Source organism: Onychomys torridus, chromosome 4 (genome assembly GCF_903995425.1).
Source record: "Onychomys torridus chromosome 4, mOncTor1.1, whole genome shotgun sequence".
NCBI classification, from domain to species: domain Eukaryota; kingdom Metazoa; phylum Chordata; class Mammalia; order Rodentia; family Cricetidae; genus Onychomys; species Onychomys torridus.
The window spans coordinates 27,234,128-27,256,573 of NC_050446.1; the positions used below are offsets into that span (position 1 = coordinate 27,234,128).

At 46.3% G+C, this 22,446-nt stretch overlaps 1 protein-coding gene across 1 annotated transcript in view; it reads left to right on the plus strand.

Annotated features, from left to right (window-relative positions):
* Nucleotides 1–22,446, plus strand: part of Kif5c (kinesin family member 5C) — a 157,774-nt gene that overhangs the window by 117,670 nt on the left and 17,658 nt on the right. The window contains exons 17-23 of the mRNA XM_036183832.1: nucleotides 549–666; nucleotides 2,882–2,958; nucleotides 3,901–4,010; nucleotides 6,583–6,684; nucleotides 6,911–6,971; nucleotides 14,910–14,981; nucleotides 17,330–17,434. Coding sequence (XP_036039725.1) covers nucleotides 549–666; nucleotides 2,882–2,958; nucleotides 3,901–4,010; nucleotides 6,583–6,684; nucleotides 6,911–6,971; nucleotides 14,910–14,981; nucleotides 17,330–17,434 — 645 coding nt within the window. The remainder of the gene's footprint in view (nucleotides 1–548; nucleotides 667–2,881; nucleotides 2,959–3,900; nucleotides 4,011–6,582; nucleotides 6,685–6,910; nucleotides 6,972–14,909; nucleotides 14,982–17,329; nucleotides 17,435–22,446) is intronic.

Sequence of the window (22,446 nt, forward strand, 5' to 3'; positions counted from 1 at the left end):
TGTGTGTGTGTGTGTGTGTGTGGTTCTGGCAGAGAGGGAACTCTCCAGAGAGAGGAACCATAAGATACAAGGTCTAATGACCAGAGTTGGTGCATTGTGTCTGAGGGACAGAAGAAAAACAGACGTGCTGTTTGAATCTGCAGGTCCTTGTTTAAAGAAAGAGGCCTTCAGGCCTGGGTGTTTCCTAACTCCTTCACACACATCCACCTCCTGCTCTTTATGGTATTGGAGACCGAATCCAGGCCAATGCTCGTGCTAGGCAGGTATTCTACAAAGCTTTCAGAGGCAGGTAACCAGGGTGGCTTTGGTCTCCACAAGGAGTGGAAAGTGCCAGGGATTTGTGTGTGTGGAGACTGAAGCTGCAGAGTACAAGGAAGAGACAGAGCTGCCTTGGTCCTCAATTGTGAATCCCAGGCAGAGGACAAACTAGGAGGCATTCCATGGTGAGGTCTCTAGGTTGTGGTTTCCTATTGGACAGCTCCAGACAAGCCTGGACAAGCAGGTCCTAGCTACTCACTTTTCCTTCTGATCTGTTTTCTTGCTCATAGCATGAGGCCAAGATCAAATCTCTGACAGACTACATGCAGAACATGGAACAGAAGAGGAGGCAGCTGGAAGAATCCCAAGACTCACTCAGTGAAGAGCTGGCCAAGCTCCGAGCCCAAGGTAAATATTGACTGTTCTGCAAGTGGCGGGCACTCGGCCTAAGTCAGTTTCTAGCTGCCTGAGTCTTGATGTTCAGTTTAGTTCAGTTACAGCACGTCTGTGTCTGCTGGAAACCACAGCAGAAATGAAAGAAAAGACCCATGCTAGTCCCACTGTGTGTCTGTTGCCTTCCTAGTTTCCCTTTGTCCATCCAGCATCCCCTTCTTCCACCCCAGTTGGCCTCTAACCACTTGGCAAAGCTTGTCCCTTACACTTGTTGGATGCCACTGGTTCTGCTCATCTCTGCTATGATTGCCATGTGCAGCCTAGTTATGGATTGTGGCTAAGTCAGTATACTGAGGGCTCTCACCTCTAGTCTTCTCTGGATGAGCCACCCTGCTGTATCCATCCCATGGGTGACTTGAAAGTGCTAATTCTCTTATGTCAGACCCTCCCATGTAGTTCTGCACTTGCATTGTGGCTAAGCTGGAAAGCCCAGCTTTTGAACGAGCTCTGCCCTTAGCTGACACACAGGAAATGCTTAAAGAATGAGAGTAAACAGAAGCAAACATTAAGAGTGGCAATCAGAAATGCAGAAGCCAGAACAGGATTAAGTACTTCACAATGTGCAGAGTGAGACCAACCACACATAGTAAAGGCTGAAATGAAAATTAATTTTTATAGAGCAATTTGAATAGCCATAACAATTCTTCATAACATTTGACCATTGAATTTTAAGTATATTTTTAAAGATTTATTGTATGTGTGTGCACAAGCTCTGCATAGGTGCACATGTGTGTGCATGCGTGTGTGTGTGCGTGTGTGTGTGCGCGCGCGTGTGTGTGTGTGTGTGTGTGTGTGTGTGTGTGTGTGTGTGTGTAAGGAAGCCAGAACAGGTTGTTGGATGCCCTGTAGATAGAGTTACAGGCATTTGTGAGCCCCCTGGTGTGGCTGCTGGGATCTGAACTTCATCCTCCGGAGGAACAGCAAGTGCTCCTAACTACTGAGCCATCTGTCCAGCCCCTCATCACAGAACTTTAGATCAGAAAAACATAAACAAGAATGCAGAGAAGCAGGGAAAAGGAAGCCATCCAAAATAGCTAAAAGTTCAGTAGACTTTAATAGAATATGGGTCTTCCTGTTGGAGACAAAACATGCATGTGTGTAGCAATGATTTATCATGCAGTGTTAGATTAAAGTCTTTATTGCAGTTATTAAAAATAAATGGGTCCTTGTGGTCTTAGAAATTAATATTTAAAACAAAAACACTTTGATTAGTAGGATTGATGTGTTATTTCTTTTATTTTCATGTGAAGCTATTAACTGGATAAATGCATGCTGCTTCAGGTTCAAAGGCAAATTAAGAAGGAAGAGCCCTGCCATAGCTTTGAAACATTTTATTTTAGTGGTAAGGAATTAATGTTGAGAATAGAGAATGCCACCTAACCCTGGATAAAGAAAAACATTTCCCCTTCTTTTATGTTTCCTGCAATGGGGCCACTGAATAGAAATATAAACGGAGAAGACCTGAAATAAAGCAGATAGACTAGAGATATAATGAGTTAGATGTCACTGTCCAAATGACATTCACTCCCTGCACCCTGTTCCCAGCTCTCCAGCTCAGGCTGCACTTGCCCACTTGCTCAGGGAGCCCCACTGAGCCAGAGTGCTGGCAACAGCCCTGCCCCCCTGGAGCCCCCTGGTGAATCCAGAAAGTTAGAATATATTTCTGTTTCCCTTATTTTCATCTTTAGCTTGTTTTCTTGCTCCAGATCCTTAGAAAATTCACAGCTACTCCTGGGAGGTAAATTAACTCCTTGTGGAGTTCTACCAGTGACCTGAGTCCAGATGTCACCTCACGCTCATAGGAGCTTTATAATCTGCAAGGCTTGACCATGTCCTCATGTCCAGCCACTCAAAGCCCACTCTCAGAGGCCAGGTGCGAAGCAGTTCTGGGATTGCCTGCTTCCAATTAGCCCCTTCCTTTCCCTGGCTGCTCTCCCGAGGGAGCCCTCAGTCCACCTGAGGTCCCAAGGGGCGGAAGTACCAACACAGGCCACAGGAGAGGTTAGCCCTGGCACTTTGGGTGCTCGGTCAGGAGGCCGTCCCTGGTGATGCTTTGATGCAAGCTGGCTGCTCTTCTCGCTCTGCCCTCATGGTTTTGTCTCCCGAGTTTTTGCTTTGGGGTCTGAATCCTGCCAGTTAAAACTGAAGTCACTTTTACATTTTGAAACAGAAAAAATGCATGAAGTCAGTTTCCAAGATAAAGAGAAGGAACACCTGACAAGGCTCCAGGATGCTGAGGAGATGAAGGTGAGTATGTGTGTATTTGATGTGTGCACATCTAGAAAAATCGGTCCTCGGACCTGTGCATGTCAGCGTGAGACAGAGCATGGTGGGTCCTTCAGAGCAGCTCTCCCAGGACCTCACATAGTCACGAGATGATGATGGGACTGTCCAGGAAGCCAGAAACGTCTGTGGATTCTGTGTTGCATTGGTGTCTGTGTTCCCTGTTCCTACATAAGAGTAGCGTGGCAGTGACCACACGGGCCATGTGATCAGTGTTAACTTCTAAAGAAAACATTTCCTCTCAGCCCTTACAAAGAAGATCTTCAAGCCTAAGTTTCCTAAAACACAGATCTTCATGGTCACATTAAATCAAGAATGGAAAATGTAGAAAAAACAAGTGGGAAATAAGACCTTTGAAGGTGACAATTCTGATTGATTCAGCTAAACCATGAACCTCATTGAGCAGAATCTCACAGCTAATATTCTGCTGTGGCCCTGCTCCGGCCAACAGAACACAGCCCGGCCTTGCTTGGGTGGCCTGTTCTCATTTCAGAGTGCTTTTGGTGGGCTGGACAGAGAGAGGGGTCTGCCCCTCAGTTCAGCAGGTAGGAAGTGTTCTTACAGGGATAAGTGATTTGTCGGAGGTCACTCAGATAGTAAGAGAACTGTGTTCTGACTGGCCTGGCTGAGAAAACCATGTAGCTCAGATGAGTGATTGAAGGCAAAGGCAAATTTCTGTGCAATTATTGGGCTGGCTTGCCTTCAAGGCCCACTCAGTTCTGCAGCAGATCTGTGGGCTTTGGTGTACAGAGGAAGCAAGGCTAGGAGCTTGGGCACAAGAGCCAAGAAATACCCTTAATTTTTGGATGTAACATCTGAGGGAGGTGGACACAGATCCAGGGCTTATCACCGAGTGGGCAGAGTGCCAGCAAGTTGATGTGATATTTCTCCTGGCCTGGCTTGCAGAAAGCTCTGGAGCAGCAGATGGAGAGTCACCGGGAAGCACACCAGAAGCAGCTGTCCAGACTTCGTGATGAAATTGAGGAGAAGCAGAAAATCATTGATGAGATTCGGGAGTGAGTTGGCTAGGGGCTCATGGGGTGTGGGTGGCCATGCTCGGGCCTTGTGAGCCAGACTTAAAGGACATGACTTTTAGCTAGAGGCCCTTGTCTCCTTGTGCTTGGGCTCTGAGCTCTATTTGGATGGTGCTGCCTCCAAGGTCTGTTCTCCCATCTGGAGGCCAGCCTCCTGGGGCTCTGGTATAGCAGGTGGCAGGCAGACTGAGCCACCCCTCCACATCACACCAGCCTGGGGCAGGATCAGTTCAGTAGTGACTTAGGTAGGAAGATACATGCCCAAGAGCCAGAGAGACTATATGAAAGTATGAAAGAAAAAAAAAAGAAAAAGAAAAGAAAAGGAAAAGGCTGTTATTCCCTTGGGAATTAATAAACACTCTAGAGAAGCCTTTTGACATTGCTGCCCCTCCACCCCAACAAATAATGCACCTGTAGCCACCTGGTCGTCTGTGTGCACACCTCAGAGACCTATGCCAGTGTGTCTGCAAGGTGGATGCCAGTACACCATGCCACCACTACTGGGATGGCGCCATGGCAGCTTAACTGCTCACTGCCTCATGGCTGCATCCTGCCTTCTCAGAGTCTCTGGGGAGCCCACTGATCCACAGCACCCTCTTTTTCCCAGCTGCAAAGCTCCCTTCTGGGGGGGCCCTATTCTAGGGGTTCTTTATGCTGTTTGCATAGATCTCCTTGGTAGTCGCCGCACCCCTTTGCAGAACAGCCCTATAAATGTCCCCTCAAAAGCATACTCTTACGAAGAAAACATGTCTACTGAAATAAAATTTCACCCACTGCCCCTCCCCACACTAGGCCAAGCACCCCCCAACCAGCACCACCACTTTCTGCAGATGAAGAATTAGATATGAGAAGCAAGGTTGAATTATTTACTTAAGGTCACACTGCTAAATAGGAATCAGACTGGAGCTAAGCGTTTAATTCTCCAGGCTACTGATCCAAATCTGCTCCGAGTATGTGAGCTGCTTGCAAGTGCATTTGCATCTTGAGGGAGAAGGGGAGTAGAGGGGAAGTCTAGGTGGTGTGCTGGCTCTGTGCAGCCTGCCAAAGGACAGGCCTCAGCATGCCCTCTTCCCCCTCCTTCTGCACCGTGAACTGCCCCTGGACACGAGTCTGATTACGCTCCCTCAAAACATGGTGCAGAAAGAGTGGGAAGAAAGTGCATGAGTCCCTGCCTGGGGAGCTTCCTTGGCTTGGGCTCTGGGTGCTTCTGGTTTCCTTCACACAGCCCCGTGGTCTCAGCCCCCATAAAGCCTGGCTTATGGGCATTGGCATGGTACAGAATTATACTCGACACTCCTTAGGGTTTCTGTTGTGAAACAATATTCTGACCATAAACAAGCTGGGGAGGAAAGGGTTTGTTTCGGCATATAGTTTACAGTTCATCATCCAGGGAAGTCGGGGCAGGAACTTAAGCAAAGGCCATGGAAGAATGCTGCTTACTGTCTTGCTCCTTGTGTCTTGCTCAGCCTGATTTTTCTTTTTCTTTCCTCTCCTCTCCTCTCCTCTCCTCTCCTCTCCTCTCCTCTCCTCTCCTCTCCGTCTCTCTCTCTCTCTGTCTCTCTCTGTCTCTCTGTCTCTCTGTCTCTGTCTCTGTCTCTCTCTCTTCTTTTTTGGTTTTTCAAAGCAGAGTTTCTCTGTGTAGCAATAGCAGTCCTAGAACTTGCTCTGTAGACTATACTGACCTCAGAATCACAGAGATCCACCTGCCTCTACCTCTGGAGTACTAGGAATAAAGGTGTGCAGCACCACTGCCCAGCCCAGTCTGCTTTCTTGCAGCACCCAGGACCACCAGCCCAGGGGTGGTACCAGCCCTCCTTTGTGAGCTGGTCCCTCCCACATCAATCATCAGTTTTAAAAAAATACACTACTACAGACTTGCCTACAGGCAGTATCTTCTGGAGGCAGTTCCTCAGTTGAGAGTCCCTCTTCCCAAAAGACTTTAGCTCCTGTCATGTTGACATACATTGGACCCGCACAACCCCAGGCAGATGATGATTTGTATCCACACTCTTCATAGTGCCTCTCCGAGCACCCCATAGACTGGGGTTGTCCCCATAGCAGCTGCTGTCCCTGGAAGACAGCTTCCAACACCTCAAGGTGGGCGCGGGGTGTTTGAAATGGCCCAACAGTTACCTGAGTAAACAGCTGTCCTCTGGGTGGTCACAGAAGCTGAATTTGTGAAACAGGGCTCGCTCTCGCTCGCTCTCTCTCTCTCTCTCTCTCTCTCTCTCTCTCTCTCTCTCTCTCTCTCTTCAAGCATCACTGTTTCCCCCATATCATTATTTCCCCCACAGAAGCCCTTGCACACAACAAACTATAAATACACCCTCAAAGCCTTTGTTTCATTTCATGCTTCCTAGCTGCTCCCCAGAAATTAGTTTTCACTTGGGCAGAGAAGAAACTGTGAGGTTGTTCTCTGATCCCTCCAAATCCTCCCAAATTGCTGCCTTTATTGCACAGAACTAATGGGCCTGGAACAGGACCAGGGCTTTAGGAGGATAACCCAGAAGTTCAAGCTGATCTGGAATATATTGCCTTTTCCTCTCAATTTCAGTCTGAATCAGAAGCTGCAGCTGGAACAGGAGAGGCTGAGCTCTGATTATAACAAGTTGAAAATAGAGGACCAGGAGAGAGAAGTGAGGCTGGAGAAACTCCTGTAAGTGCCCTCAGCATCCTTGACTCCTCATCGGAGGGCCTAAGAATCAGCCTTTGCGGTGGAGGCCCGGTCCTGGCTGGGTCTGGCTGTTTAAAGCAGGGGTGGGGGGTGGAGAGGAGCATGTTGTCTGCTCTTTGCTTAGCCTTGTTTGTTGGCCCCAGGTGCAAATTGTACCTGCCCCATTCTGGCTCTCTCGGTGGCTCATGGTTCCTTTCTGTCTCCTCAGGTTGCTCAATGATAAAAGGGACCAAGTCAGGGAGGACCTTAAGGGGCTGGAAGAGACTGTGGTAAGTCAGTTACCACCTCAGTTCATTGCTTTGTTTGTGATCTACTGAATGGTTGATTCTAAAGTTTTATCTGTGTGCACCTTTGCTGGATAGCAATTAGACACAAAGTGGTGTGCCCGTTTCCAGAACCATTTCGAGAAATCCCCAGAGACCACCAAGGAGCCGGTTTCCCATGCAAGCACATAAGGGTCCTTTTATTGTCAGGTTCAAACCTGGGCCACCACCAGGCAGATGGAGGGAAATTTCAGCAGCAGTGGCCCGCCCAAGGGTAGAGAGTTTTTAATAGGGAAAAACCCCAAGCTGGGAATGACATGCTTTGGCAACTTGAAATTGGGTAGAAGGGATATGTGGCAAGGCGATTGTTTGAAACTATTGGTCTAGACTTTTGGTGTGAAACTTCATTTGAAACTATTGGTTTGGACTTTTTGGCAGGGAACCACAACTTGTTGAGCAGGATTATCTGGACTGCTCAGTGGGATTATTTAGATACCTTCAAGGGCCATAAACCGCAGAACGTCTGCAGGAGCATACTGACCTGCATCTGTTTGAGTTGCCATGGCATATTCCTGAGGTCCTTCCTGGAACTGAGTAGAGCAGGTGGTCTAAGATGGTGGCCCTCCCCTAAGATGGCGCCTGTACTGCCTTCCCATAAGCATTCTGTGGCAAACTGGCATTTTGACTTTTAACAGAATTCATCCGCTGATTGACTAGTCGGTCATGAGTGCTGTTATCCTGAAGTATGTGAATGAGAACTGAACTCCACTCAACTTCCAACAGATATTTAGCAAGCACCCACAGAGGCTGGCACTAGCCTAGGCACTTGGATCTACCAGCGCACAGTGTAGGGAGGTCTGGTCTCTAGAAGCTGGCCTTGACGAAGTGAGCTGACGGGAGGAACATGCTGAGGAAGACCATTCTGGAGGCAATAACTTGTGGCATGTGACAGTAGAAAGGATGTCCGTGTGCGGCTGGGTGAAGGAGGATGAAAGACAGGCATAGGAGGACAGTGCTGGAGCAGGTGCCTCGAAGGAGGGCCAGGGAGAAGAGCAGTAGACACCACTTGGTTCAGTAAGGGCTCCATGTTTGACATTGCTATTGGGTTTCTCTGTGCTGTGCCTACAGCCATCGACTTCCTCTCCCGGCTTTGGTTTCAGTGGCTGTGCAGGATAGCAGATATATACACACATACATGTATATGTAGAGATCACATCTCACAGCTGTGGCTTATCACATACCATTCTGACATCAGCAGAATTCGGTGAAAATGTGTTTAGGCTTGCACACGTTTAAATTCAGCGGCACCTTCTGAGCCCACTCATGTGCCACGTGAGTTTATATGTGGGACAGAGTCCATCCCCAACAGCCCAGAGGCTCAGACTGGAGGCAGATGGCTACTCCCATCTGGAGCTGAGGCTGCATGCTGGCTCCTGGGCCAGGACAAACTGCTCCTCAGAGGAATGAAGACACAAGCCTTGGGGACAGAGGTCAAATGCCTGTGCTGACAGGAAGTTGAACCTTTCAAGGGCGAAGCCTATAGGGAAAGCAGACATGAAGCCATGAAATTGTTTCATCTACATTGTTTATAGAGCCATGCAGTCCATAACTGAATGTACTTAGAGAATTGCAGGAAAACGCTGAACATTGAACTTCTACTACATTCCTGCCAGCAGGGGCTTCTCTGCTTATACCCCTGTGGGCCCCCTACTACACCCATGTGCCTTGTTTCCCTTCTGTGTCTCTGCTGCCCTCGCACACAGCTTGCACATGCATTTGCACACACAGCTTGTCGGCACACCACACACCCACTTTCATGATGTCTTCTGGGCTTGGCCACATGCCCTGATCGTCCTTATGATGTTCATATATATTCCTATACACTCACACACATCTGTGTCTCACTAACGGTTTTGCTCATTCAAACACATTTCTGCTCATTTACACAAGTTGTTAGGTACTTTTAAACTCATACTTGCTTGCCTTTTCTCATCCTTTCCCTCACACTTACAGGCCAATATGCACAAATGCTCAGTAAACTGAGACATATTCATGTTGTCACGGTCACAGCTCACAGTCTGCTGACTCATGCAAGTCACTCTCATGGGTTCTCCCTCCCTCCCTCCCTCCTTCCCTCCCTCCTTTCCTCCCTCCATCTCTCCCTCTCTCCCCAACTCATATCCAGACATATTCACATTCTTACACTCACATGCTTTCTTGTCCCTATCCCTGTGAGCGTAATAAAGGATTAGTAGCCAGTTCCTTTGCCTTATTAGGTGCTTGGAGATGTATTAAATGGCCTGTTTTCTCAGTAGCCTCCGTCACCTACTCGATTCTTCTTTCTCCTTCCCTCCCACCAGCCCATTTCCTTAGTAATCTGGCTATGCCTACACATGCCCACTCTCGAAGGCTGCCCCCCCCCTTACACATGTCCTTCTGTCCCACACACAAGGACAGACCCCCTAATGGGGTGGTTCCTTTTCTTCTTCCTCTTTCCCTCATCACCCCGCACCTCCTTCCTCACCTCCAGGACTAGATTCCTGCAGCGTGAGCTGCTTTACACTCAAGTGTTTGTCCTCCGCTTTGGATTCTTCCCAAGCTGAGCTGTAGATATCCTTCAGAGACAGGCTCTTGCTGTCCTCGGCTGTCACTCTGTTCTCAAGGCCGCCCGTGCCAGCCTGCCCTTCCTCCTGAACAATGTGGGGAGGGGTAGGAGGCTGCTAGCAGATTTCACTCTGAGAATCTCACTGCAGACTGGTCATCCATGCTGTTCTGGAGGCAGGACACTGACCATTCCCTCTAGATCCCACCTCATGAGACACTGAACACCTCTCTAGTGTTCTCTCATTGTCCGAGTCATTGGCCTCCAGCTCTTGCACGGAGGGGAGTAGCCTATGGTGGGGAGAGAACCCGGCGAAGCTGGAGGGTAGAGAAAGAATTCTGAGTGCGATGGAGGAAAGATCATGGCTGCAGGAAGCCACGTGACAGCTGCCTAAGCATCACGGTACAACAGTATAAACCACCTTACATGCCTTTGACTGCCCCTGCCCAACTGCTAATAATGAAAGAAGGGGCCAGCTCAGGACTCTCATATGGTATTTATGCCCCAAGGAAAGGCCCGGCTTTTGGGTGGGGTGTCAAACTTCTTGCCTCCCTTTTGTGTGGCAGTGTTTTCTGTCAGAAAATATGCACCGTGATGGCAGTGTGGGCAGAAGTAAGATCTGAGGTGGAGGGACAGCAGGCAGCGCATTTGTCAGCATTAAGAGATGTGGGACCTAGCTCCCTCTGCAGGGGTGGAGGGCAGCCTGGATAATGGTGAGCGATGGACTGTACCCCTGGTCCTATGCTGTGAGGTGGCTCACTCTCGGATGGCAGTCTGTGCACATTATTCACCATACCAGACCTGTTAGGCTTCCTGCAGAAAGCAATTTACCTCATCCAAGGATGCAATTGACTTCAGGTGCTTCTTATTTTAACACAGAATTGGATCCAATAATAAGGCCTTAAATTAACAGAGAATGGTATTTCCAGAAACTTTGTGTTTCCTTAACTCTGAGCATTCATCCCCTGGCATCCTGTCAATTTATATAGATGAACACATTTAAAAGAGTCTCTCTCTACTTCTCACTTATAAGGATGTAATTTATGTGAAACTAACATCTCTTGTAGAAAACATATGAAGAACCAGGTTGGGAAGATGACTCAGTAGTTAAGAGCTGTAGTTAGAGTTGTCCTGCCTGGCCCAGTCAGGACAAATCTCTCTTACCCGCCAGTCCCACAGTCGCTCAGACCCAACCAAGAAAGCACACAAAAACTTATATTGCTTACAAATTGTATGGCTGTGGCAGGCTTCTTGTTATCTACTTTTTCTATCTTAAATTAATCTATTTCTATTTATCTATACTTTGTCACATGGCTCGTGGCTTACCAGTGCCTTACATCTTGTCATGGTGGCGGCTGGTGGTGTCTTTCCCCAGCCTTCTACTTCCCAGCATTCTCTTCGCTCTTGTCTCGCCTATACTTCCTGCCTGGCCACTGGACAATCAGAACTTTATTTACATAGAGCAATATCCACAGCACTTCCCCTTTTCTTTTTTTTTAAGGAAGGTTTTAACTTTTACATAGTACAATTACATATAACAAAACAATTATCAAGCAAGAATTACAGTTACAATATTAAAGAAGATATCCTATCTATCTTATATTTGTGAGTCTAAGGTTTTATATCTAACTTATCTTTTATCGTAACTGAGGAAATTATAACTATCTAGTCTTCAACCACATCAAAGACCTCAGAAGGATATAATATTATCTGAGAACCGGGAGAAGGATGAAAGCATTTTTCAGGAGTCTTGCAAGAGTAGACAGAGACAGCTGGCAGCCTGGACAGTCACCTAATGTTCCTTTGTAAAGTTGGGGCATTTGTCTTCAGCCCACAGGGCTAGAGTCTCTCGGTCACTTCTCTCACTGTCCTGTAGAATGTCTGGCAGTTTCCTCTGTGAAGCAGGAACCTGAAGGACCATTTTGTCAAGCAAAGTTCAGTGGTCACCTTTCTATGGGTCCTGCATGTCCAGTTGATCAAGCAGGCCAGGCAAGAACAGTTTCTTGCCCAAATGGCTATTTTTGCCAAGGTGAAGATAAGATATGAAGTGTCTTCAATGCCCATCCTCCTCTCTGAAGTAAATCGGTGTTGCCAGGAGCAGACATGTCTCACTGTCCAGAAAGTCTAAATTTTAAAAATATTTTAAATGCCATATTCTGTAGACTTTTGAAGTATTTGAGGATTACCTGTCTATCTGAAATATCTCTCTGTATATCTAGAAGACTTACCTAACATGGCTACAAGTATGATTATTGTAGATGACTAATTATTAATCTATTTTTAATTATCCATTATAATTTTAAATGAGCTGTACAAACATAATACTTTAAACAAGAGAAGAAATATACACACAGTACAACAAAATTAACTTTAAGTTTATATCAATAGACTAAAATCTATACCAATGTAAAACATTTTAAACAAGTTGTTGCTCTTTAGAAATAAGTTCCTTAATCTACCCTTTCAGACTATTATATCTATATCATATCCCCTTTTCTTCTTTAGAAAGAGATCACATTTATAATCAACCTGGTTTAAATAAAAATATTGTTTTTTTTCTGTCCCACACCAGAGGGCTCTTCTGATTTGGGACACAAGAATCTCTTAACCTTTTCTTTTAACAATATGCCTGGGTTTAGAGAAGGAGTGAGCCAATTTCATCTCCAAAGCCAGCTGGGAATTTGGGCGTAGTTTCTCTTACTACTTCTTGCTGGAGGGGGGCGCTGTATGTTATGGGGGCCTAAAGAAAATTTTAGGATTATGGAGTAGTCCGTGAGGGTGAACCTCTGAGCCAGTTGCCTTGAAACCATTCTGGATGTTGGATCATCTGGGCCATGGTGTCATCGGAGCCCTTTCAGGTGGTCTTGGCTGATCAAACCTGATGTATCTTAATCTGGAACAAATCCACAGCCTCTGGCTTTCTGTGGAAACAAAAGCAGAGACTCTTTTCCAAAGCAACATATCCTTATATCCAAATTTCGAAGTCAAGGTACCTTTAAAATTTACATATTTGTTTAACTCAACAGCTTTTACAATCAAATCTTTTTCTGCAGTTAAAAATCCCAAAGACAAGACAAACCAGATTCTCTGTGTAATATCCATCTTTGTAAGACTGAAACGCTGCTCCACCCACTTCAGCTTTCCAAAGTGGCGGTGGTACTGTTTACCTCCAGCTCTGGGTCTGGAGCCATGTGTATCATCAACTATCAGAAGCAGTTCTATCAAAGCAGTGCATAGCCCAGAAACTTTTTTTTTTTTTTTTTTTAATTAGCAAAGGCTAAATCTACCACGCAGCAGAGTAAAGTGCTGCTTGTAGACTCCTCATTCCCTCCACACTGCAGGTCAGACGCATAGGCCAGGAACCCGCCACAGTAGCTCAAACCAGCAGGCTGCCGCTAACTTGAGAGAGACAACTAGGAAGCTGTTTTTAGCTCCGTTTTAGAATATTTTTTTCTTAGGTTTTAGGTGGAAACTCTTGCCAACAAGTTGGGCGCCATTTGTAGTTAAAGTTTTCCTGCCTGGCCCAGTCAGGACAAATCTCTCTTACTGCCAGTCCCACAGTCACTCAGACCCAACCAAGAAAGCACACAAAAACTTATATTGCTTACAAATTGTATGGCTGTGGCAGGCTTCTTGTTATCTACTTTTTCTATCTTAAATTAATCTATTTCTATTTATCTATACTTTGTCACATGGCTCATGGCTTACCGGTGCCTTACATCTTGTCATGGCGGCGGCTGGTGGTGTCTTTCCCCAGCCTTCTACTTCCCAGCATTCTCTTCTCTCTTGTCTCGCCTATACTTCCTGCCTGGCCACTGGCCAATCAGAACTTTATTTACACAGAGCGATATCCACAGCAAAGAGCACTTAGTGCTTTTGTAGAGGATCCGAGTTCAGTTCCCAGCAGCCATGTAGGGCAGCTCATAACCACCTATAATTTCCGCTCCAGAGGACCCAATGCCCTCTCCTCAAATCTTCCAGCACTTCATTCATGTACACGTGTACACACTTGCGCATATGCACACACACACACACACACACACACACACACACACACACACACACACACACACAGACACACACAGACACACACAAACCTTGAAAAGGATAGATAAGGCAGTGGTGCACATTAATCTGAGCATGTGAGAGCAGAAGCAGAAAAACCTCTATGAGTTTGAGGCCATCCTGGTCTATTTAATGAATTCAAGGCCAACTAGAGCTACAGAAATTAAGACCCCAGTGTGTGTGTGTGTGTGTGTGTGTGTGTGTGTGTGTGTGTGTGTGTGTGTATATAAACTGTATGTAGACTAAAGGAAATGTTGTTTTCATTTTCTGGTTTTATTACCAAAGGTTACTAGGTTTGGTTCAGGCCCTTGCCTCATCACTTATACTCTTAGGTATTCATTCATAGAAAATAATCCAAAATGAAGGAGGAAATTGCCAGCTCTCGGGCTATGAACTCATAGTAGCTGTCTTATTAACCACTTAAACCTTCCTAAGGGGTTTCCAGATCATCTCATTTAGTCTTGACACCATGGAGTCAAATTCTCTATCTTCACCTGAAATGTGAGAAAACACAGGAAGTTCAGGTGATTTGCCCAGGGCCACCAGATGGAGAGTCTGAGAATGGCCTCATCTGTGAGCTGCTGATGTGGGGCAAACATACTTGTGGATTGGGCCAGTAGTGGGCGCAGAATCATGGGAAATGCCAGTAGTGGGCGCAGAATCATGGGAAATGCCAGTAGTGGGCGCAGAATCATGGGAAATGCCAGTAGTGGGAGCAGAATCATGGGAAAATGCCAGTAGTGGGCGCAGAATCATGGGGAATGCCAGTAGTGGGTGCAGAATCATGGGGAATGCCAGTAGTGGGCGCAAAATCATGGGGAATGCCAGTAGTGGGTGCAGAATCATGGGAAGTGCCAGCCAGTTTGGGTGAGAGGAGTCATGGTTACCTTTTAATTTAGCTTGTTGGTATAATGTGTAATATTTATGTGGGAAGTAAACAAAAACAAAAGCAGACCCCCCCTCCCCCCATGGCAGGTAGCTTCCTATGAATTTTTGTTCAGCCCTTTTGAGAGTAGAGGAAAAGAGCTGGCTGGCTACATTCTGGCTTGCAGCCTGTAGTTGGAGTCTCCAGGATCCTGCACCATGCATGTACTCCTGATAGCAGTGTGGGTTGCAAAGCGGGCAAGGCACAGGCTGTACCATGGCACCAGCAATATCAGTGGCAGCTCCAGCAGTGCAGTGGTGATATCAGGGGAGCTAATGACTTCCAGAGCAAATGCAACACCAGTTCAGTCCATCACCTGACAGATGCTGCATGTCAAAAAAATCTCTTCCAGTCTAGAGAGCTCCAGACCCTTCATAACCTGCGCAAGCTCTTCGTCCAGGATTTGACCACCCGGGTGAAAAAGGTGAGCGCTGTCATTTCTGAACAGGTTGAAGAAAGAAGTCAGAGATGAGGTATCATCTCCAGTTGAAATATCACTTGCTCAAATTAAGGCTGGTTGTGCTTATACATTAATTACCTCGTGCCAGGGAACATTATTAAAAGAATGTGCTTGGGGCTGAAATTACTTGGGACTATTTTGCCATCTGATTTTCCTTCTTAGTAAGAGGAACTTACAATGCTGTCCCTGGCTGGCCTTTATTTAAAACGACATATATTTGTCTGGCCCATGCTGTATGAAAGTCACTTGTTTTGGGCCAGAAAAGTCCCAGCATTCTTGTCAGAAGAGGACAGCATGGTCCCTTCATCTACAGAAGTGAGATGGCCGGAGCCTCACGTTTGTCTAGGCAGTTGGTGAGGCACTTTGGTATTGTGCTTGTTCATCCCAGCCTCTGTGGAGTAGGTTCTACATCCCTGTGTTGCAGGTGCAGATCTAGGCTTGGGTGTGTTTGCAGTGTGGAAAAGAGATGTAAGTCTGCAAGCTCTCAGAATCCCGGGGATCTTAGGGAGTCTCCATATTGGTGACTCATCAAGTCAGCTCCAAAATTTAATTGGGAAGACGTGAGGCCAGAGCGTAATGGACAAGGAGCTGGGAGTGAGTCATGGAAGAGCCATGAAAAGATTGAAGGACAGTATCAAAAGAAGCATGTGCAAATGTTTAGTAAAGGCATATGCATGTTTGAGCATGCGTACATGTATATGTACTCGTACGCGTGGGTGTGTGTGAAGGAGCAAAGGAGAAAAAGCCAAACATGGTGAATAGGGAGCAGTTGACAGGAGCAGGTCTAAGAGGGGGAATTAACAGCACAAATGGATGCCGCTACTTGGTAAAGAGAAGGCACGGGGTTTTCCAGAGGTCAGAGAGAGTCAAGCCGGATGCATTTGCAGGAAACCAGGACAGTAGAAAGAGGCCATATCTGATGGCTGGTGTCCTCAGTGGAGGAGGAAAAAGAATGTGGAGCTGGGGGAGATGAGAGAAGATTCAGCCGGCTTTGGATGGTATCTACTAGGGCTGAGTTAAGTGGGTTGCTGAGCCGTGGTGTGTGTGCCCAACAGAAAACAGTATGCAGTTGGCATGCACCTGTGGCAGCATGGCTCTACAGGGTGGAATCTTGGTAATGCAAATATTGAAGGCAGAGACTCATGGGAGATTTTCAGAGCCTGAATGGCAGTGACCACAGTCTACGAAGTGCATGTTACCTTGGGGCCTACACCAGATAGGAAGATGAGGTCATTGTAGATGTAATGGACAGACTTGACAGGAGGGGAACCTGATGAGAACTTATGACAAAGAAGACTTCTGTCCCTTGGGTGACGTGGACTGCTGACTAGAGAAAGGGTCAAGAGAAGGACACCAGAATCCTTTGGTTTCATTTAATAAAACTTCCTAAGGATGACTTACTTTCACATTTTCGGCCTCTGGCAGCTACATTGGCATCACCTGGGAATTTGTTTAAATACATGACCCACCCCCAGATCTGAGGAATCAGAGATGGGGGTGGGCTCAGTGATCTGAGTTTTAGGAAATGTCCTGGGGATCCTGGTGTATATTCATGTTTGAGAGCTTATGTTGTGGGCTGAATTGATGGTGGAAACCATTTCCCTTCCGGAGAAGGATGGTTCCTTCCATTGTATCATCAGACAGACATGTTTGGCTCTTTTTGAACTTAGGTTGTGTTTGCTCATGTGTTTTAACTTATCTGTGCTACCTTGCTTGTCAAGAGTACGGTGTTATTGCCAATTTCAAGATCTGATAAATCCAAAGGATTTTCCCAGCACCTGTGCAGTGACAGGGCCGAGACTGACTCACGGAGGAACTGCAGAGCTTTGGCTGTCTAAGAGACAAGCAGAAGCCATTAGGATTCCCAGTGGCAACAATGAGACTGGATGACAGGCTTGGTGATCTCTCGTCTAGTCCTGATGGCTAAGCTAAACTTGAGTCTTATTTTCATACTGGTTCTTCTCAATAAGTTGTGAGTGTGTTTCTTTTGAAAAGAAAAATCGCTTTACCTGCCGGGGAGAAGTACATTTCATTACAGAGAAATGTGTGCAGTTACAAAAGCAGATCTGAAGGTATTCTTATCCAGCATTCTCAAGAGTTACTCCTCCTCACAACACTGTAGTGCAAGCCAAGGCAATTTATCCAAAAGTCCGTGGAGTGGCACCTTTTACAACTTCTCTTTATTTTCACTTTCAGACTGTCTTTTGGTGGGATTGGGAATTTTCCCTTTTCAAGAGCTTTAATATATATTGAACAGTGGGCAGGTGAGTGGGGAAGCGGGTCATGCCACTAATTGTCACGTGTGGATGCAGAGTGTGGAGCTGGACAGCGACGATGGAGGGGGTAGTGCCGCCCAGAAGCAGAAGATCTCTTTCCTGGAGAATAACTTGGAGCAGCTTACCAAGGTGCACAAGCAGGTGGGTGAGCTCACCGTACCCCGCCCCCAACCTCTGCTCTGCCCGGGCACGGCCTCGGCTGGTTGGCTTGTAACGCAAAACAGTTCCGATACTGGATATCTGTGCATGGTCAGAGAACATGTGTGCTGCAAGGAGCTGGAGCCCTTGAAAATCCCTGAGTCTCGACTGGGAATGGTGGCATGCATCTGGATGCCTGGCTACCAGGGAGGTGGGAGTATCACTTGATTTTTTATTTTATTTTTGAAGGTTTATTTATTTATTATGTATACAGTGTTCTGCCTGCTTTTATGCCAGCATGCCAGAAGAGGGCACCAGATCTCATGATAGATGGCTGTGAGCCACCATGTGAGTGCTGGGAATTGAACTCTGGACCTCTGGAAGAGCAGCCAGTGCTCTTAACCTGTGAGCCATCTCTTCAGCCCTCCACTTAAGGTTTTAATACCAGCCTGGGCACCATAGTAAGATTATGTCTCAAGGTAATAACAAGATGGTAGGTCTAGGAGGAGTTAGGGTGAGGAGAGAGGGGTAGATATGATACAAATACATTGTAAAAATTCTAAAAGAATTAATAAATCACACAGAAAAAATGTGCATGCCTTTAGCCTTCCTTTATATATGAAAATCTGCCTTTGGCTAACAAGATGGCTCATTTGATATTGTGTGCTTCCATGCTTGATGATCTGAGTCTGGTCTTCATAACCCATATAATAGAGGGAGAAAAATGACTTCTGCAAGGTGTTCTCTGACCTCTGCATGTGTGCCATAGAACACAAGTGTCCGCACACATACAAGATGAGACTATACACACACACACACACACACACACACACACACACACACACACACACACGAGTCTTCCTTTGATGGGATCTGTTATATGGAATCTGTTTATAGATAGTGAAAGGGGAATGCTCTAGGGCTTGGAGTGAGTAAAGTGTTGAGCCTTGGGCTTCCATCCTGCTTTTGTTCTACCCTTGGATACTGTCTGGCCTTGTGCTCTCCCATGCTTCTGCTGAGGCACCACTGTAGAACAGAAGTCTCCATAGAGTGCATGTGCTGATGAAGCTGTTTCAGATCTCTTATTTTATTGCCAAGGAGACATTACTTTGTCCCACAGATGGCATGGAGGTTTGAATGAGGATGGCCCCCATAAGCTCATGTATTTGAATGCCTAGTCACCTGTGAGGGGTACTATTTGAAAGGATTAGAAGGATTGGAGGCATGGCATTGTTTGAGCAAATGTGTCACTGGAGGTCGGCTTTGAGGTTTCAAAAGCCCATGCTAGGCCTAGGCTTTCTTTCTGCTGCCTGTAGATCAGGATGTAGAAATCTCAGATACTTCTCCACTACCATGTCTGCCTGCGTGTTGCCATGCTCCCATCAGTGATCATAATGGACTAACATCTGAAGCTGTAAGCAAGCCCCAGTTAAATGCTTTCTTTGATACGGGTTGCAGTGGTCATGGTGTCTCTTCATGCAATAGAACACTGACTAAGACGGGTGGGAACCCAGAGACTGGAATCAGCAATCTCTGAGCTCTGTTGTTCTCATCCCTCCTTGGCCATCTTGGGTGTCCCATGGGACCATTGTTCTGACATCTGCTCAGAGTGACAGAGGGGGATAAGCGTGTCCAGTATACCAGTGACTTAGGCAGACCATTTGCCTCCCTTGCTTTCGGTAAATGTCAGCGTGTCTGTGACTCTACCCTTCTTTGGGGTTTGCCGTGGGTTACAAATGGTCTACCTCTTTGAGCCAAATGGCTGAGGGCATGCCACCTCTCTTTGACTTGTTAGGTTTGTTTCCATAGGGCTGGTGATGACATTTTCCCCAGAGAGATGATGACAGATCAACATAGTGAAATCATTCAAGCAAATTGATAATGAGAAATGCAGATGCAAAGACAGGCATCTTGAAATCTGCCTCTGCGACTCATTATTTTATTCATGAATTCAAGGAACATTTATTAAAAGCCAAGTCTTCCAGGCATGGAGCTGCTGCTGGCATAAGCAAAATAGGTCAGAAGAGCGGCAGCTTGCTCTAATACCTTTTTCTGATTTTTTGATCCTTTCTCTGATCCATCTGGATTCCAGCGGTTGTAACTGCAGATTAAAGTGCAAAACCTTGGGCCCCTGCAGTGCCATCAAGCTGGGCTGTGCGGGTCTCATGCAAGGCGGTCTGCAGGGCTGCAGCCACCCCTTCACGATGGCTGTTCTCATCTTGGGGTGGTAGATCCTGCGAACTTGCCTGCTGCTTGGGGACAATGTCAGTCCCTTGCCATAAAGGTATTTGTGGATTGGCCCTGCTGTTCCTGGAACCTAAGGTAATTCAAGAGAAAAGATTAAGGGCAATGACTTCTCTCTAGGTGGGGGAGGGGGGCGGCCAGCAGGTTTCTGATCCAAAGGAAAGAACTAAAATCATGCCAGACTCATCCTGCCTCATCATGGACCTCTAGCACTTTCTTTTCTCCTTCTTGTGACTAAATTACCTGACAAGAAGCTACTTTAGGGACAACAGATTTGTATTGCAGTTTGAAAGTACAGTCCATCATGGCAAGAGATACATGGAGGCAGGATTAGTCAACAGTTGAGGGGTATTACTAGAGCTTTTAGGGTACACATCTGGACATTTGCAGTCCTAACAAGCTAAGCTCAGCCAGTGTCATCAATAATACCAATTACAATGATGAGTTATGGTGAAAGGCAGACATATTTAACCAGTGTGGTCACACTGGGAAGAGGAACAAGCAAGGAGGTCCAGTGACCTCCACCCCCACCTCAAATTCATCTGTGGAGTGCTTATACCAGGTTTAGGTTGAAATAAAGGGCACCAGACATGTCTAACTAAGCTGCCCTAGTCAAGGTGTGTTCCTGCCCAGCATCGACACATTATTGTCTCTGCCTCAGCTTCTGGGATGTCTTACAAATGGTTAAAGCTGTATGAAATCTCTTCCTGAGAAACAAGATCCTCCTCTAGCTGGCACCAGGACTTCAGCCTTTTTTTCCCTACCATGAAATTTCTGGGAAAATTCCAATTCCTTGGGGACCATTGTCTTAATAATCTGGTAACTGAAGAAAGGGACACAAGTGTCTCTCTTTAGAAGGTCTTCCTCCTGCCAGGATGGGTACAGTGGGGGGAATTTTCTCACAATTAGGCAGATCAAGAGACGGAGCATGGAATGCTGCAGTTCATCAGGCTCGCTCTCGCTCTCTCTCGCTCTCTCTCTCTCTCTCTCTCTCTCTCTTAATTTTTTTTCCCTCAGTCCAGCATCTTATAGGGAAATGATACCCACCATTCAGGGTGGATTTTCCCTCCTTAGTTAAACCTTTCTGAAAATTATCGAAGATATGCCTGGAGCTATAATCATAAAGAGAGTCAAGTTGACAAGCACCATTAGTTTACTCCCTGCCAACTGAATACCCCAAAAGGTCAATTTTACTTTACTTTTTAATTTACTTTTATATTTTATGTGTATGGGTATTTTGCTTGCATGTAGCAACCATGTACATGCCTGGCGCCCAAGGAGGCCAGAAGAGGCTACCAGATCCCCTGAAACTGGAGTTACAGTTAGTAGTGAGCCACTATGTGGGTGCTGGGAATCGAACTGGTCTTCTGCAAAAATAAGTGCTCTTAACCACTGAGCATCGCTCCAGCTCCTTGACACAGTTAAACCAAAACATTACACGTTAGTCCTTGAAGATTCATAGCCATCAGCTTTAATCCCATCATTACCTTTAATCTCAGCATTCAGGAGGCAGAGGCAGGTGGATATCTGTGAATTTGAGGCCAGCTTGATCTACAAAGAGAGTTCTAGAATGGCCAGGGCTGTTACACAGAATAATGCTGTATCAAAACAAAACAAAACAAAACAAAAACAATTCATAGCTATTTTTTTAAATGTGTTTTTATTTTATGTGCATTGATGTTTTGCCTGCATGTATTTCTGTGTGAGGGTGTCATATTTTGGAGTTATAGACAGTTGTGAGCTGCTGTGTGAACCCAGGTCCTCTGAAAGAGTAGTCAGTGATCTTAACCACTGAGCCATCTCTCTAGCACTGATTCATAGCCATCTTATGATGCAAAATGCCTTTAGCCCATCTCCAGGAGTCCCTAAGTCTTACCAACACCAACATTTTTTCGAAAGCCCAAGTTCAGAGTCTGCCCAGAGACTAATGGTAACATTTTAACTGTGAGCACCTATAGGGGGAAACCAAAACCAAACATTTCCAAAAGGAAGAAACACTGGAAAATCATAAAAAGATTGGACCAAACCAAGTTACAAATGCAGCAGGCAAACACCAAACCCTGCAGCTCCGCATCTCTGTTTGTGATGGCATCATCTGTGATCCATAGCCCCATGCCTCAGGCTCTGTTGCCATGGCTGCCGGTGGCCTCTCTCTCTCTCTTGGGCTGGCTCTCCTCAGTACCTGCACATCTATAGATTTCCAGTATTCTGGTGTCTCCATGGCAGCTTTGGCTTCCCCTTCACAGCTTCATGCACAGCCTACTCCTCAACTCCTTGCAGGCAATCTTTCTTCCATACATGTTGGTTGCCTGACTGTGGGGGCTTTTTGGAACACTGCTGCAAGCTTCTGGGACACCTCCCCTCACTTTTGGATGTTACATGCCTTCAGAGTCAGCATCATGTGCATGGTGCAATGTTCTGTGATTCACTCAAAATGTAGCCTTGACCCGTGGGACCACAGCTGCAGAGATCTTTGTGTGTCTTCCAGGCTCAGCCTGGAAACACACTTCCCTGGGTGTCCTTACGTGAGCAGTCTGCCCTAGAAGCTGTCTTAGTTCAAGTACAGTCTTTTCAAAGGAAAGACTTTCAACCATGTTTGTATTGTTAGACTCTGGAGTTCAGGGGTGTGGCGAGGATATTGTCGTACAGGCAACTTTGCTACTGTCCCAATTGCAATGTTTGAAGTTTCTCCCTTAATGGCTTTAATCTCTTTAACAGTTATAGTCAGCCTACCCACACCAACCTTAAACACACCCAGACTCATTTCCTTG